Below are 18,208 nucleotides of genomic sequence, written 5' to 3'. Positions count from 1 at the left end.
TCAATATCCCCTGCAGAAAGTCTGCAATGGCGCTTTAAAGTTATTTGCATCCACTCTGAGGAATGTTTTTAGTTCTAGTTCTAAATTGAGTGCCTTTGTGGTTTCAATCCCCCCGGATAAGCAGGGCAGCTGGATTCTGCAGCAGTCACACAGGGCCACATAAATAACTGACAGCATCGTAAATCTCTTCATGGCCGGTAGGAAACGGAAGTAACCAGTGTGAGTCAGTAAAACAGTCATAGGACGTGAAGAGTTTTGTTCCAAGACAAGTAAGGCATGCATGCCTATCCTGATTTGTGGAGGGCCCTCTAGGCGATCAGCTGAGTTCCCACTGGAAAGCACGCTATGATTTGGCTTGGACATACTCTGGACATAAGGGTGGAGCCATTCACCACCCCAGTCCTAGTACACCGCCATACAGGACAGCTTAATATCATGCCAGGGAGATCAGTCTTCTCCCTTCAACCCCAGGTTGCCTGCCAGCCCCCCATTCTGCCTGACGTGGTGGTGACCGGGCAGCAAGAGGGAGAATGACTTCAAGCCCAGTTTTCCTACTTAGTATTCACTTTGAGTAAGTAACACACATCTCAAAAGGGTGGGGAGCAGCAATAAATAGTCCTGTGTGTCAGGTGCCTGGCAGAGGACTGGCTGAACCCACCTACATTCAGTCTGTCACTTCCTTCCCACCCTCTTGGCCTACCATGCTTTACTGAACACACTGTATTCAGTGGCTCCGTCATATCCAACTCTTTGCAACCCTATGGACTGTAGCCCGCCAGGCTCCTCTATCGTGGGATTCTCCAGGCAAGAAGACTGGAGTGGGTTTCCAGGTCCTCCTCCAGGTTATCTTCCCAACCCAGGAGTTGAACCTGAGTCCCTCGATGTCTTCTTGCATTGACAGACAGATTCTTTACCACTGAGCCACCTGGGAAACCTCACATGTTACAATTCCTTCCTGCAAATAGCGCCTCTTGCTCCTAGATGATGGACAAAATATATTCCCAGCAACACAATCAGCAGCTTTGGCCCTCTGCATTAGCCCTGCTGTAGCCCAGTAATGCACAGCCAGCACCAGTATTTATCTCAAGGTGACACTTGTAATGGATGATTGCAGCACTTCTTAATCCATTTATGTAATCCTCTCTGCTTTGCTTGCAGTTATTTTCAGGGTTTTAGCAGCAATGAAATGGTTCCTTTCCCAAGACAGAGTTCATTTAATTTAAAACTGGATTGATTATAGCTAAACTTATGATATGTCTTTGCGAAGGAAGAAAAAAACAGCCATCAATTATGCACAGCAATTATTTAGCATTTATGCAGCTCCCACAGTGTCCTGGGCTCAGCATGTAAGAGGTGGGGTAAAATCCATGCCCTTGAGAATCAAAGGCATGCAGGGCAGAGCATGAGTCCACTTGCCATTTAATTCCTTATTCAAGGGGGTCATCGACCGTATGGCCAGCATTTTAGCTGACTTCATGGGGTTAAGTGGAATCTTCATCCGTTTGTGCCTTCTTTCATTTCTGTCTCATTCAGATGCATTCTACCGATAGCACCCTTCGCCTTTGACCTCTATCCCAAAAGAATACTCCTTACTACTCCTCAAGCAGTTTTGGTTTAGGACTAAGACATTTAATGGGGCTAAAATCAGAGTAAGTCTGATGACAATTGCCTGGCATCTGTGGGATTCCTCCTGCAGTCGCCTGACTGGTGACAAGGGAAGTGCATTCAGAAATGGGATGGAACCTGGGAAAAGACAGAGGACTTTCCTCTAACTGCATTCTTGTGAGAAGATAGTCATGTACATGCTCACCCGCCAGAGGATTTGAATGCCAAATAGATGGATGATTAGATGGATTTCGAGATGACAAGTTAAAATATAATTTATATAGTTATACCTGTGGCAGATTCATTTTGATATATGGCAAAACCAATACAATATTGTAAAATTAAATAAAATTAAATTTAAAAAAAGAAAAAAATATAATTTATATAGTACAATGATACAAATTTAACTCAAGTAAAATATTAATGATTAAAATCTGAAAATTTAGTGTAATGCTCTTAATTCAAAGAAGTCCTGATAGCCAATCCCCCACATAATTATTTATATAGAATAATGGCCAAAAGAGAAATAAAAGAGACAGATCTGAAAAAAAATTTTTTTTTAATTATTGACCATTTGACTTTAAAGGGAAAAACTGGAGAAACTGAATCAAGATGAATGATAATACCCAGACTGAATACCAGGCACACTGCATTCAATACTTCAAATATTGCTAAAATAGTAGTTACACTACTTACATTTCATAGATGAAGAAACAGAGTATAGAGGAGTCGAGTAACTTACCAACTAAAAGGAGACATAGCTATGATTTAAATGCTGTTGTAGATTAACTGCAGAGCCCAAGCACTTAACCACTATGCTATACTGCCATCTAGGATGCAATGCACAAATATGCATCATATTCACAACCTCCAAATTCCTTGTCCTTTGATGTTTTGCTTAACCTTGGAGTTACAATGAAGCTAAAACTTTTTATTCATCACATTTACTTGTAGAATTTCACTGTCAGATCAATAAATCAGAATAATTCTCCCTAACGTGTCCCTGATATAATTCAAATTATATTAAGTAATGGCTTAGAGTCAGGAGTTGTTTAAACTCAAGAAGAGATAGATAGATAGATAGATAGATAGATATACACACACACACACATTTGCACATGCGCACACACACACACATACATGTTTTTTAAGGTAAAGACAATTATTTTAAATTGCTGAATGTTTCATTTTCTTTCATTGGAACTTTTTTTTTTTTTTGCATTAGAAAGGTGCAAGAAAAATTGAACCAAGATTTAGCTAAGTTTTTGAAGGTCTTTTTGTTTTCTCTTTGCTGTTGTTGATTTTTTTCTTTTTTGAAGGGGAAGATAGGATCAAAAGAGAAATTAGATTTTCCACCTTTGGTATTAGGAAAAGGAAATGGCAACCCACTCCAGTATTCTTGCCTAGAAAATCCCATAGAGGAGCCTGGTGGGCTACAGTCAACAGGGTCGCAAAGAGTCGGACATGACTGAGCATGTGACACTCACACTCACCTTTGGTATTTGGGGTAATAGTTTAGGTCCCATGAATAGGGTCAGTCCCTGGGTTAAGGCTGTCCTCACAGAATCTCCCCACCCTGCTCCCAAAATGCATGCTGAGTGTTTATGCCACAGTCGTGCACTGGGTTACCCAATGCGTGTGTTTCTTACAGTTGACCTGGACAGGCTCAATGATGATGTCAAGCGTTACAGCTGCACTCCTAGGAACTACTCCGTCAACTTGAGGGAAGAGCTGAAGCTCACAAACGTGGTCTTCTTTCCTCGCTGCCTCCTTGTACAGCGCTGCGGAGGAAACTGCGGCTGCGGAACTGTCAACTGGAAGTCCTGTGCGTGCAATTCAGGGAAGACTGTGAAAAAGTACCATGAGGTATGCCGTTTTCAGAATTTTTTGTTGCAGTGCTGTACTTGGTCCGTTAGCAGCTGCAAAAGTCCTGGAATCTCTAGGGTGCTGGGAAACGGGGCCACTGCAGTGTTTGTGCAGGTTTTTCACTGCACAGGAGCACCTCCCAGTGAGATGACTGCGTGATTATACTTGAGCTTAACTTGCAAAGGCAGGTCCCTGGGGAGGGTGTAGGTCCATCCTGAAGTAGGGATTCCTTTTTCTAACCCTTATTCATAATATATATGTGGCTTGACAACAGGCTTGTTAGTATACACAATCAAATGCATGGTGCAATAATTTGAGAGCTTACTTACAGAAATCTAATGGGATTCATTTATAGCATATGACTGCAAATCTAGGTTACTTTAAGAGAATACTAAGAGCTAATCTTCAATTCAGTCAACTCATTGAAAAATGAATCAGGGTAAAAATAGCGAAGTATAAATTGTCAGAAAAGATACTTTGTCAGAGACTTTTTCAATCTCTAAATATGGAAATATTATTCTTCCAGAAGTACTAATTTTTCCTAAATATAACTGAGTGCTCTGGGGAATCAGCTCTGAAATTATGCAAAAGTAAACAAAAGTAAACATAGAGATGTAAGAGAAATGAAAATTTAAGGAGAGCAGCAACTTTTAGTGATAATAACAGGAAATACACATAAGCCTTTACAGTGTACCAGACATCATTGTAAGCAATCATTAGCTCACTTGGCAGTTTCTTCACATGTTGTCAGGGGAGTGCTACTTGTATTTCCTTTTTATAGATGAATAAACTGAAGCCTAAGAGAGCAGGGAATTAACCAGTGTGACTCGGTCAGTAACTCAGAGAGATGCGACCTAAACTGATTCACTGTTTTTAAAGTCTATATACTTACCAATGGTAACACTGAGTGCTCTCATTTTAAATATATAGCACATTATTGAAGATTAAAGAAAGAATGGACTTAAGGGGAGTTAGAGCTGCTCTTGACATTGACAGCAACTCTATCACTTCATGATTATGCAAGTCAGTAAAGTTTAGAGAGCCAGTTTTCATGTATGTGAAACAGGATTTAAGAAATTATATGATAACCCCATACAGGGTGGCTCTGAGGAATCAAAGCAGTGCATATGAAGTGCATTATGTAAGAGGTAAAATACCATATTGAAATATGTTTACAATATAAAATATGAGCCAAACACTATTGTTAAGAATTATTGTTTGAGCTGCTTTTCATCAGTATCCATCAAAACAGAAGAATAGATGGTGCTCCCTAAATAAAATCTCCCACTTTACAGAACCAGTTTGTTACCCTGAAAACAATAAAACAATAATCAGTTAAGAGGTAATTACTGAGCTAAATGAAAAGGGATTCGTCATAAGTGGTATTTTCAACGTGGGAAAACTAAGAGCTTGGAGGCCACGATAACCCTGCTTTCCTCACATAGATGCAGACCCGATCTGAGACCTACATAGAGCATGTTTTCTTAGTAACAAGAATTTCTTACTCCACCTCACATTTTTCAAAGGAAAAAAAAAAATCTGTTCTCATATCCAGAGAATGCTGTTGTCTGTGTTCATTGTGTTTTATTTTTGTATGACCTGATGAACTCTAGATTGGACTTTGTCCTTTGTGTCTAAGAACCTGAATTTTGTAATGTTGAGTCATACGCTGCGGACAAATGCAGAATGCAATAATTTGGTTTGCGTTAAAATAAGCCAAGAAGTGACAAGATCTTTACCCAGTCTCTACTGTGAGGAAAGCATGTAAATTCAGGCCTTTGATGCTTTATTTTCATCTTGACTCTCCTCTCAGAGAGAAGTTGTAGTTTGATTTTTTTTTAGTTGCTTATTGTGGAAACACAGAGTTAAACACACACCCAAAAGGGCCCTCACCTCCCAGACAGTTAACTCTGAAAGAATCTGAAGGTCCTTTTGTTAGTCTATTGTCTCTCTGCACAGAGGCTGTTACCTATAAATTTCTACTCACCATTAATATCTAGGAGGCAAAGCCCTTGATCTCTTTGTTCAGTCACATGAGTGGGTCTAAAATGTAGAATCTTTTTGAAACTGCTATCTAAAGCATCTGTGAAATGTGTCATGATATTTTTACTTCTCGGAGTCTGCTGAGCTCTATGCAAAATCACTCTGCTGAGTTGTGGACAAAAGGACAACAGAGCATCAGTCACTCCGTCAGTGAGTGCAAACCTGGGCCACGTGTGGCTGGCGCGTTTTCCCCAGCATCCTAAAATACCCCTCACGTATGCCCCAGGCATCACAAATACCCCTGAAGTATGCCCCAGGAATCACATTGTCCAGTCCCCTAGAAGAGAGCAGGAGACTCGTTCCATCTTCAGAAATAGGGGTTGCTTGGGCTCAGTCTTGTGAGGGAAGAATCCTTGTCTTCTCTTCTGTTAGTTTTGTGCCTGTACTCTTAACTCAGAGAAATGAGAAACTGGTCTCCCCACCTCGTGGTTGTAACTGATGAGATGGGAAATGAGTTTTTATGAGAGATGAGCGCCCTTAAGGGGGTCACTAGAACTTGCCACCTAAGCAGGCCTCTATGACTCTCCACAGATATTTCAAGGCTCAACATTTAAGGAATAAAATCCAAGAAATTAAACCGTATAATTATAAAATTATCAATAATTAGAAATTATAAATAAAAGGAAGTTAAGATTGTTGCTCTTTCCCCAGGTCACGTGACTTCTCCTTGTAGAGGTCTGAGCATTTTGCACTGTGCAATAAAAAGCTCCATCTGTACAATTCCCTCTTCTGAAAAGTTTGGAGGTATCCTGCTGAAGTATTTTTCCTCTTTCCTAGCAACCATTCCTTCTCTTGGAATATACAGAATATAAAAAATACTTTCGGTGGGGATTTTTAAAAAGAGAAAATACCAGAAAACATACTCTGTAGACAATTAGAGGATGCTATTATTTTAGTTCTTTTTTTTTTTATTTTAGTTCTTATCTTCCCTTGTTAGTGTATAATGAAGGGATGTTCCCTAGAAATATATTGACCTTTTAGATTAAAACTAACTATTGTATTTTTTAAGCATTTGGTCTCCTGGCTATGTCCATTCAGTCAACAGCCAAAATCTTAGGAGGCAACAGAGAAAGACAAGTTAATTTTCACTGTCCTACCTCTCATGATTTTGTCCCAGTGCTGGCACAGCTGCAATATCTGTTAGAACTTTCTGCAGTGATGAGAGAGTTCCATATCTGTACTATCCAATCTGGTAGTCATTAGCAACATGTGGTCACAGAGCACTTGAAATGTGTGTAATGCGAATGAGAAACTGAATTTTTAAATTTTATTTAATTTAAACTAATTTGAATGTAAATAGCTGCACATGGTCAGGGGCTCCCACAGTGAACAATGTAAGCCGAGACACAACTCTGTCTCTGGCACTTACAGCATCTAAACCATTCCAGTCACTTGAACAATGGAAAAACTACTGTGAATGACTTTTTTAACATTACATTAAATATAAGAATTTTGTATTAAAAATTTGTTGCCCATTAAACATAAGAGGGGAGAAGGCAATAGCACCCTACTCCAGTACTCTTGCCTGGAAAATCCCATGGACGGAGGGGCCTGGTAGGCTGCAGTCCATGGGGTCACTAGGAGCCGGACACGACTAAGTGACTTCACTTTCACTTTTCACTTTCATGCATTGGAGAGGGAAATGGCAACCCACTCCAGTGTTCTTGCCTGGAGAATCCCAGGGACGGGGGAGTCTGGTGGGCTGCCGTCTATGGGGTTGCACAGGGTCGGACATGACTGAAGTGACTTAGCAGCAGCAGCAAACATAAGAGATAGAAGATATAAGCAGACATTTATATATGAAACAAAAGATTGATTGGAGATAATAAAATATTGAGATTTAGACTTGAGATAAAAGAATGGCACTTTTAATTTTTACATGTTTTAAGTGTCTGTCATTGAAACAAATTTAGCTAAAATCTCAAATTGAGACCAAGAAGACAGGAAAGCAATATTTTTCCAAAAGTTTCTACTCTATGGCAAAGGCAATGAATTTGAGGGTCATGATTATAACAAAAGTCACAAAAATCTTTATTCTTTTTCTGGGAACAGCATTTCTAGAGCTTATGTAGAGTCTCCCTATTTCTTTCTCCCTCTTTGAGTGAGACCTTGAGAAGATTCTCTTGCAGCCCTTTCCTGTTCCTATAAGAGAGAGACAAGACAGTAGAGACAAAGCAAATCACACAACTGAAGGGAGAATATGTGGATTCACGTGAGAGGCCACCTCGGACCAGCCACCTAAAACTCCCCAGGGCCTTGGGTTCCTCTTTTACTCCCTATGATAACCTACAATTTTGAGTTCCCAGACAGATGTGAAATTATATGATATCTGTTCACCACTCCCTAAATCTTATCTTGCCTAGATTGTGTTAAGAATATAAACAAGTTGGTGGTTGAAATGCTAAGAAAATACAAAAGAACAGAGATATGATATGGAACTTTAATGTGTATAGACTATGTATAAAAAAGTTATCCACTCAACATTAGTAACACCTGTGCTGGCAACCCACTCCAGTACTCTTGCCTGGAAAATCCCATGGACGGAGGAGCCTGGTAGGCTGCAGTCCATGGGGTCGCTCAGAGTCAGACAGGACCGAGCGACTTCACTTTCACTTTTCACTTTCATGCATTGGAGAAGGAAATGGCAACCCACTCCAGTGTTCTTGCCTGGAGAATCCCAGGGACGGCAGGGCCTGGTGGGCTGCCGTCTGTGGGGTTGCACAGAGTCGGACACGACTGAAGCGACTTAGCAGCAGCAGCAGTGCTGCTTATCTCTTGGGGATCCTGGGACAATGAAAGCCTCTGAAGGCTGTAAAGCACTCGACAGATGTGGGTGGAATATCCTGAGAGCAAGATTGGGCTTGCTCCCTTCTGACTCCCTTAGAGCCTTGATGACTTACTGGTGCCGGGACCCTCTAAGTACAGCAAAGTGCATACATCCTTTTCCTTGTAGATCCGGATTCATATTAGGCCTTCTTGTCAAAGTTGAGCAAACGTGCCTTCGGGCATGATACTCCCCAACTAGACAAAGACCCATGTGTGACACGAATGATACTCAGTGTTAATGCCGTGCTCTGAAACTTGGTGCCCAGCTCAGCTTCCGTCATGTTTTCTGAAACTGGTGGGCTGAACATGTAGTCATTAATCCTCTAAAATACTGTCAAAATCATTTACCTAGTTAAGTCCTCTAAAGGAAGCACTGCTGCTGAATACACCCCAGAGTGCTCACAAGAAAATTTCAATTATAAGTAAATGTCCACAGATGTAAAGATTGCATTTTCAAAATTCATGAGGATTGTGTAGACCCACATTATAAGCCCAGCCTTCAGTCACCTTCATACCTAGCTTGTCAGAGAAACGTTGCTGAGCTCTGTTATTTGTGTCTTTCTTAGGGAGGACTGTATCTCAGGACTTGGTATCACTCCTTCCCTTACAACTCTCAATCTCCCTTGAAACTCTTACTTTCAAGTTGTGCAATTACCCAGGTAGAAAATAAAATGTTTTCTCATCTCAAAATATTTTTGCTTGTAGTCACTTTAGGTTTCAGAAAGGTTGACTACAAGACCTTAAAAATCTTAACTGCATGTACATTTTTATAAAGTCTACAAGCATGAAAGAAATCATAAAGTAAGGAAAAATATGAAGCTGTTTTTCTTAAGAAAGTGTGTATACTGAATGCTGCCTGCTTTAGAAGTTGGGTGAATCTTAAGTAAACCCTTAATGATTCGGGTTTAGACAGTGCACATGTCCTAAAATATGTATTTGTGATCCTACATCAGCCATTAATATGAAAACTGTTACAAGGCCTTAACGACCTTTCTTTAATATTTCCAATAAACAAGAGCCCAACTCAGCATGGAGCATTTCTGTCTAGTACTGTTTTATTACTGTAATAACTTCATGGCAATGATTCATTCAGTGCTTTATTGGCAACAAAGAGAGTAATTGTAGTAAATATCTTTTGTGATATGGTAATTTGCAAACTGAGCATCTTTGATTCTGTGTAGTGGTATGAAAGCCACCAACTGCTTCAGTCATTCTCCATTTAATAAAAATCAACTTTCCCTGGCTTCATGTGGTTTTCCAGATGGTGAAGAAGGGTCAAGAATGCCATTTTCACCCATAGGTGATAAGAAATGGCTGGCTGCTCCTCCATGGATTTTTATTTCAGTGTGTGTGCTTGCAGCAGTGAATCATAGAGCAGAAAATAGGAAAGCATTTTGTGAAGGTACCTATTAGTGAGTGTCCTACAGCGACTGTAATTAATTCAATGGTTCCTTCCCTTTAAAGGTGACCAGATAACCCAGAGACAGTTTGCTTTCTCAGATAAAAGCTTTTCATTTTTCTTTTAACTTTTTATGCTCTCTCAAATCAGCTTTGCTTTCTTCCTCCTTTCAGTGCTGTGTACCTGAACCGAAGACGATTACATGGTCTGAAAGCTTTGAGCATCAGTGCTGTGATCAGCCAGTAAAGCAGTCCAATTTCCACTTTGTTCAAACAGTGCTTTCCTGTCTTGTCTGGAAAAGTGTCTGCCAATTCATTTTTCTCCTCTTATCAACAAAACACATATATACTGGACTAACGTGGCTTAATATAAAACACAGGGAAAATCCCTGAACAATCAGGAGACCAGTTAGAAAAAACTGACCAGGCACGGCTTTCACCCCAAAGCACACACTTTCATTTCTCATCAAATGAGGAAGCAAATCAACGAAGCATTGATTTTATAGATGTCAGTCATGGCAACTTATTAGGCTTTGATAATGGTCTTTTTAAGAAAGAGAATATTTATCATCAGCTCAGCTTCTTAGGAATCATTTTCTTCCCCTGAATAGTTCAACCTCCAGATCTGGTTTATTAGGGTTGGAAAATAGTGACTAATATTAGAGAAATTCTTGGCAAAGTTGTAGGAACCCGAGCTTTATGCTCTTCCAGGGCGCTCTGACCAAGTGTGGCACAGGAAAGCTTTCCTATCTATTGTAGCAGGGTATTTAATATCCCAAAGTGCAACATACACTCATCCATGCTTTGGTTACTTAGTTTTTCATGGAGAAGCAACAGTTTTTATTTTCTTTAGAGATGAAGCAGGAGTGACCCTGGGAGCAAGGAAAGGAAAATATCATTGTCACTCTGCTCTCAGTACTTGAAATTCTGTTTCAAAATCGTAAAAGACTTGCAAGTGATGCAAAGCATGCTGCTGCTGCTGCTGCTGCTAAGTAGCTTCAGTCGTTTCCAACTCTGTGCGACCCCATAGACAGCAGCCCACCAGGCTTCCCCATCCCTGGGATTCTCCAGGCAAGAACACTGGAGTGGGTTGACATTTCCTTCTCCAATAGGCCACTTCATTTTGGCCTCTGGTTTGGTTTGTTTTGCGCCCCTCCCCTTGTTGGAGGTTGGGGTAGAAGCGATGTAGGGAGGAGACAGGAAAGAGGCCGTGAACATAGGTTCCCATATTGTGACGTGGCAGCGTTACCCACCACGGCCACCGGAGTGCATCCCACTGGAAACCTACTGTGTTCCCAATGCTGCTGACCAGAACAGACAAAACTCCACCTTCCCGGTAAGGGCACACGCTGTGCCACGTGGAGACAAACACTGGTGACACCAGTCACTGACTCTGCAACCTTATTCTCTCTCTTCCCTTATCTGAAACAGTATTAGAAAAGTACCTATATCATAGTGTTACAGTGATACGCAAAACGTTTAATACTTCCAGTCATAACAGTGTGGCATCTAACAAATACTCAAAAATGTTAGTCATTATTTTTTCTGTCCTTGCCCTCAAAGCATTTGTTAATAGAGAGAAAGCATATGTCATATGAAACTATGTGATTCATAGTGTATGTTCAGTGGAATTTAGGTAAAGAGGATAATATAATTAGCTATCAAAACTGGCACTGGGACTAGCTTTACCATAATCTGGTACTTTTGTGCCTCCCTCAGGAACTCTTCTAGGCCATCCCTTCCTACCCCATCCCCCAACCCCAATTTGTACTCACAAAAGTACAAATATCCTTTTGAAGCTCTTCTCCAAATGGGACAAGGTATTTCACACTGTGTTATCAGAGCCCAGGTTCCTTACTTTACTGAACATTGAACAAATGACCTGCTCCACAGAACTCTTATGGGAAAATCAGGCTAAATGTTGGGACTTACCTGGTGGTCCAGTGGTTAAGAATATGTCTTGCAGTACAGGGGACACAGGTTCAGTCCCTGGTCAGGGAACTAAGTTCCCACATGCTATGGAGTAATTAAGCCCGCGTGCCACAACCGCTGAGTCTGTGCGCTCCGGAGGCCGTGTGCCACACCTAGAGCATCTGTGCACCCCAGTGAAAGCTCCTACAGGACCCAGTGAAGATCCCACGCACCACAACTAAGACGCAATGCAGCCAAATAAATAAATATCACCCCCTCAGTGTTTTAAAAAGGCAAACGCTAAAGTAAAGCGGATGCATGGGGACTGAGGGCTCTAAGCCTGTTTTCCTAGCAGATGGTTTTGATTTGCTTATAACTTGAAACAGGTAACATAAGGATGAGGACATTGCTAGGAAGACAATCCAGTAGAAAAATTGGGGGTGGGGGGGCGTGCCATGAAAAGTTATTATACAGCCTAGAAAATAAGATTTCCTCGCATCTAATCTTCATCTCGGAGCAAAGTATACCAAGCATCAGGGCCCCATTTTAGTTCACACGTGTGCCTGCCACACCTTTGAGATACAGAAGGAAGCTGCAGCTGCATTAGAGACGTGTGGTCCTTGGGTCCTAGTATGCCGGAAGCCTAGAGAACAATGCACTACTCTCAGGTCCCCGCTGACAGAAAGCCTGGCACCTGGCCTCCCTTATAATCTCAGTTCTCCAGCCTATACACTGTGAGTGAAGACGCCTTCTCTACTGTATGACAAGGTTTGTCTTGGGCCAGACGAAATAGTGCATACGTGCAAATTTTTTTAAAACTACAAAATGCTACATAGTTGTATGGTAGTATCATGCAGAGTTTAAAGTCTAAAAGGGAAAACAGAACAGAATCAAAAATGAAAGCTAACAGGAGCCTAAGAATATAAACAAAGAAGCAATGAAGTTGACTGTATATGGAAAACAATATTTATGTATATGATAGCAAATATTGACTTCAGTGAAGGCCACACTAGGGAAGAAGGGTTAGCTTCTATTTAAACTTAAAAAATTTTTTTAAATCACATTCACACCTATTAATGTAAAATTTTAAGGATGTGATTTATTCAAGTAATGTTGGATTGTTTTAAAGGTATTAATATGCAAACATTTTAGTGGAACATGATCTGTTTTGAATTGTAAAGGGTATTATTCGATATAGCCTAACAGATATGGAAGAACATACACACATTTTCAGTTATTTATGACCACTAGGGAGGCAAAATGTCTTACCTCACCCGCGTGTTTAGCCGCGCCAGCATTTTTGCGGGGCGGGGCGGGGCGGGGGTGGCACCCGGGGCCTTTGCTGCTGCACACGGGCTTTCTCCAGCTGTGAGCAGGGGCCGCTCTTCAGTGGTGCGAGGGCTTCTCACTGTGGTGGCCTCTTGTTTACAGAGCGCTGGCTCCAGACGCGGGCTCCATGGTTGGGCACAGAGTTTACTTGCCCTGTGGATCGTGGGATCTTCCCAGACCATTGGCGGGCGGATTCTTAACCACTCTCCAGGGAAGTCCCCATACCAGCATATTAGGTCACAACTGTATTCGTTGTCCTGTCTGCAGAGTATTGTCTCAGCATTGTATTTATCCATAACACATGCTTTAGCCAGAAGACTGTTTGTGGTATTAGTAATATTTGGGACAGCACTTGGCACAAAGCAGGCCCTTAGAAAGTTATCAGTAAACACCTGCTCAGACACCTGAAATCCTCACGACCCTGCAGGTAGGTAATGCAGGAGGCGTTACTCTGTGATCAGTGGATTCCGTTACTTTAAGGAGTCGTGGATTGTCTATAACAATATTTGTATGTGTGCATTCTAATAGTGAGCCCGTAGATTCCATTGGATGCTCAAAGGCTTAAGAACCAGTTGTCATAAAGAGAATAAGTGGTATGTAATTGAGTTAAATCCCAGGTACTTTCTAACAGGAAATGCTTCTTGTCCTAGGTGTTAAAGTTTGAACCCGGCTATTTCAAGAGGAGGGGCAGAGCAAAGCACATGGCTCTCGTTGACATCCAGTTGGATCATCATGAGCGGTGTGACTGTATCTGCAGCTCAAGACCACCTCGATAAGAGAATGTGCATGTACTTTCATTAAACATGAAAGAACCTTTATTTTAAGGAGGGTGTGGTAAGAGACCCCTTTCCCACCAGCAACCGAACTTACTATTAGCCTGAAAAGCAATGACTATAAGTGGTTGCTGACTTTCAACCTAGCTTTGTTAGTGCCATGACAAGTAGAAAGGCGTATCATCAACCTCTATATTCAAGAATATAGGATTGCATTTAATAGTGTCTGAGGATGTTGCCATTTCCTTCTCCAGGGGAATCTTCCCAACCCTCGGATCGAATCTGGGTCTCCTGCATCACAGGCAGGCGCTTTACCCTATAAGCCACCTAAGTCTGTCCCATATATATATATATATATATATAATGTGTCATCTCCATGTCTCTGTGTAAATAGACCAAATGATTCACTCAGTATATATAACCAGGTACACCAGAGCTTACATATGGTTTAATTATTTAGACTCTTAAAATAAGGGACACAGTAAATACATTAAACATGTCTTTGGAAGATTTGGAAGATTAATTTGTTTATTTTTAAGTTTTGAATCACAAAACAGTTTTGGATCTTGCTCTTTTAAAGACAGCAGCTTTTATATTAAAAATCCAATAAATTAGCATTTCTTGTGCATACATCTTAATTATCAAAAGAGGGAAATATGGTTTCTGGGAAAAGATACATTCCTAGCCATTTGTCTCATGAGATGTACTACATACTTACCTATATAGACAATAATTACCTGTCTCCGAGAGCATGTCATCATAATATAGGCACTTTAGAAATAAAGCCCTTAAGTCTTCTCTCAGTGTATCTTGCCGAGGCATGCAAACTCATTAACACCTGTCTTCAAAAAATTCTCACAAGGTTTATTATTATTATCCTATGAGAGAAAATGTATAAGCTGAAGCAGAATTTTGAATTGTTTTTTCTCAAAACCTCTCCACAAAAGTAACTCCTTTGGAGAATGTCATGGGGACTCTGTATGAGCCTTTCAAAATAATGCTCACTGAAAAGTTTGAGGAGTTGAAAGTAAAAAAATGTGAGCATTGAAATATTAACATAACTGGGAGTGGGATGGAATATTTGATTGGGATCCATATTTAATAATGACTCATACTCTCCAGATTATGCCAATTAATTTTATGTATCTTGCTTTTGTGTTCTTATCTTTTCCATATCTCTTCTTATCTCTTCCACATATATATATATATATAATGTTTATGAGTCATTATTAAATGAGACAATGTATATATATATACAATGGCATTTTATATTTGGCAAGCCATCATGGATTACTTATAGCCCAGAAGCTTTTGTGCATTAAAGCAACCCAATTTCATTGACGTAAATTCCTAACTGTGTAGTCACTGTTCAATTCAGTTGAATTCCTGTTTCTGAACCAAGTGCAAGGAGACCTGGGTCTCTGGTTCTTTCCAAATCTATGGCACTTGTTCTAAGAAGCCTCACTGCAAATTGTGAGAACACAAAGCTGGCCCTGCTCTACCCTAGAAAATGGTTTTTGCATTATTTGTAGTTATTATTGGTACTTAGAGTAATTTTTCCTCCTTGGCTCCTTAATGTCTGTTAAGGCCTCAGGGACTGACTGCAGGCATAGGAAGTGATTCATCATTCTCCAAAACAAGACTCTAAGAGAGCAATACTGAAGTCAAGATAGCTCTGGAGCTGCTCAGAGAGAAGGACATTTTTCTTCTCATCTTGAAAGAAAAAAGAACTGGTTTCTTCCCTAAGTCCAGGGCCCTACTGAACACAGACAAGTCGAATGAGGGATGTGTAACTGGGGCTCATGAAGTCTCAGTGTCAGATGAGCAGACTATATATATTTGGATTTCTGAACATGATGTTTTCAGGACCAAGTTCTCAAGTATCTTTAGGAGCTCATTTCTGCTCAGCTCTTTGAAAGGCCAATGCTTATTGAAGATATTCCTTCAAAATGTCCCTGGAAGTGTCCTGTGTTTTTACCTCAAAAGATGACTGGTAAAAATAAATACTCTATTGTTGAGTTGTCCGAAATCCAGAGCACAGTCAGAAAGAGCACAGCCAGACCCTTTAATAATCAGTAACCATTCTTCCCCCGAAAGCCTCTTGCAAGCTTCCTGTGAAAACATAGGATTCCTGGACCAAAACCAAAATTTGAGTTATATCACTCTAACTTGTTCAACTGTTAAGTATGAAAAATTAGAGTGTTCTACCCAATTTTCAGTAAACCTTCCAAGCTGCAATAACCAGGATGGTTTTCAGTTAAAGCCCTATCTCGACTTATTATTTATTAGCTGCCATGTAAGCATGCAGTCTCACTCACTTCTTTTTTTTCTTTCCTGAGTGTTTTATTAAAACTTCTCCCTTGGTTATCTGTTATCTATTGCACTTCCAACATGTAGCCAATAAATCTGCTTCATTGCCATCAAAGGAATAAAAAGCTCACCATACAAATTACATTTCAAAACAAATCCTAATAAATCCTCATTTCTGTGTGGCTCACTCACCTGGAATAATGCCTTCTGTTCAATATGTTATAGGGCAGAGCACTTTCATAAATATAATTTTTCTGGGTTTTTTTTTTTTTGGTCATATTGGTAACATGCCGCTTTTTCCTTTCATAGTGTTTTCTGTAATAAATGTAATTTGCCTCTTACCTTCATGAAAAATAAATATTGCTTACAAACAAAGCTGCTCCATTATTTAGTACTCAGCTGCAGTTTTAAAAGGTGCACGATGATGCAGACTTACTTCCCCAAATACACACAGCGTCTGACAAGGCTGGGGGCGCTCTGTGGGCCTGGTTTTAGAACATTCTTCGCTGAAAACAGTCTTTTACCCTGTCCCTTCTGGAAGCCATCGGAAACCGAAAATGGAGTGGGACTTGAGTTGTGTTGTTTTTTTTGCTGCTCTTGGTGCTTCTTTGTTTGATTGTTTGTTTCCCTGCAGGCTTTTAGTAGAAGATATCCTCCTCTGACATTCTTTGCTTTGGAGAGTCCACAAGCTCTCTCCTCTTGGGCCTGAAATCAATAACATTATGTTCACCCTCACAGCTTCACCCATCTAGATGAACACCACAGCTGGTGGGTCAGTGTTAACCAGATTTTTTTTTTACAATATGAGTTTATTTCATTATTTAGAACCAATGCCCTCAACAGAATGCCTAAACCTGCAAGATACTTTAAAATGATCCCAAATATTTCAAAATACTAGATTTGAAGATCATATATAGTTTTCCCTCATAACATGCGGGAAATTACAGTAAATTTCAGGAAATTACAAACCAAACCATGTAAAATTATGTGAAGGCAGATGATCAATCTGGTAGCATTTGTAAGGATTCCTGGGAAGTAATCTGTAGGAGCTGGGGGCTTTTCCTCCCAGCAGGTGGAGGCTGAAAGTGTCTTAGTGCATCAGAGAGAAAGCTAGAAGGCCTTGCATATAGTGACAAATCTGACACTTTCTGGACCTGCTTAGGGGCTACTCTCCTACAGAGTTTGGAGTGTGCCTTGTTGGTGGGGGAGGCAGAGAGACAAAGCCTAAAGAGAGCTCATCTTGCTGTAAGAACTTTTGCTTTTGCTTGTAGCCTTGGTCTTCACCATCCCACTGAAGACAGGATGGCAACTGCACAGTGTTGGGTGAAACTCTGCCACTTTATTTAGTTCAGTAGTGTTGGGTTTTGGGGAAAAGGGAGCAGAGACCTGTATTTTGTGGCAAGAATCAATTTTACCACTGGAAATATCAGCTAACATGGAGTCAAAGTATGGGCAAAAAATGGGACAGGGATAGGTAGAGTAGTTTATTTATATAACTTGGATTTTTATGACAAAAATAGTACTAGTCATAGATATATAAGCAGTATTTTAATGCAGATACATTAAGAATGTTATTTTATTTCCTGAAATGCACATGTGTCCAGTTTTCTATTAAGAGTAACTCAATAGATATCCAGATTGTTCATATTCTCCTAGGGTCCTCTGGTGGAACATTATGTTCATAGATTAGTATTCATGCCTGAAATCCTAGGAAATACAATTTTGTTTATTGATAGCTCTGATCAAATATGCTGGAAGAGAAAATATTTATAATTCACTGGTTTTGTTGACATTCACTTAAATTCTGTTGTTTTTAATGATCAACTTAAAAACTACATAGGCCTTTAAAACTTAACACACTGAGATATCTCCTGAATATTGTAGTTAAACATCAGCAATGGATAAGCAGCTAACCACTTAATTTAAGATTTTGAGCTTTCTGTTCTTCTTATAGTTCAGAATTTACAAGTTAATCTTTATATTTTTAAGTAAACTGTATTTGTATAGATATCTCTAAGAATTCTTTAGCAGAACACATTAGAAGAGAGTATGGAGATGAGTCCATAGTAAATGCTAATATACTCAGTGCAGCAAGTCATGGGCCAAGAAATCTTCATTTTCTAATAAAGGCATTTGATTTTCTAATT

At 40.1% G+C, this 18,208-nt stretch overlaps 1 protein-coding gene across 3 annotated transcripts in view; it reads left to right on the top strand.

The window, feature by feature from the left end:
* The window catches only part of PDGFD (platelet derived growth factor D), a 281,841-nt gene extending 265,386 nt beyond the window's left edge, over positions 1-16,455 (top strand). For 2 of the 3 annotated variants that reach the window (XM_070384346.1, XM_005887204.2), the window contains 2 exons: positions 3,257-3,471; positions 13,629-16,455. In XM_070384346.1, the coding sequence (XP_070240447.1) occupies positions 3,257-3,471; positions 13,629-13,754 (341 nt within the window). In that variant the 3' untranslated portion in view covers positions 13,755-16,455. The remainder of the gene's footprint in view (positions 1-3,256; positions 3,472-13,628) is intronic. The other variant, XM_005887203.2, reaches the window with a different exon arrangement.
* Positions 16,456-18,208: the final 1,753 nt, after the last annotated feature.

This window comes from Bos mutus, chromosome 15 (assembly GCF_027580195.1).
Source record: "Bos mutus isolate GX-2022 chromosome 15, NWIPB_WYAK_1.1, whole genome shotgun sequence".
Lineage (NCBI taxonomy): Eukaryota > Metazoa > Chordata > Mammalia > Artiodactyla > Bovidae > Bos > Bos mutus.
Note: the sequence above shows the minus strand (reverse complement) of the source record. Positions and strands in the feature narration are given on the sequence as shown.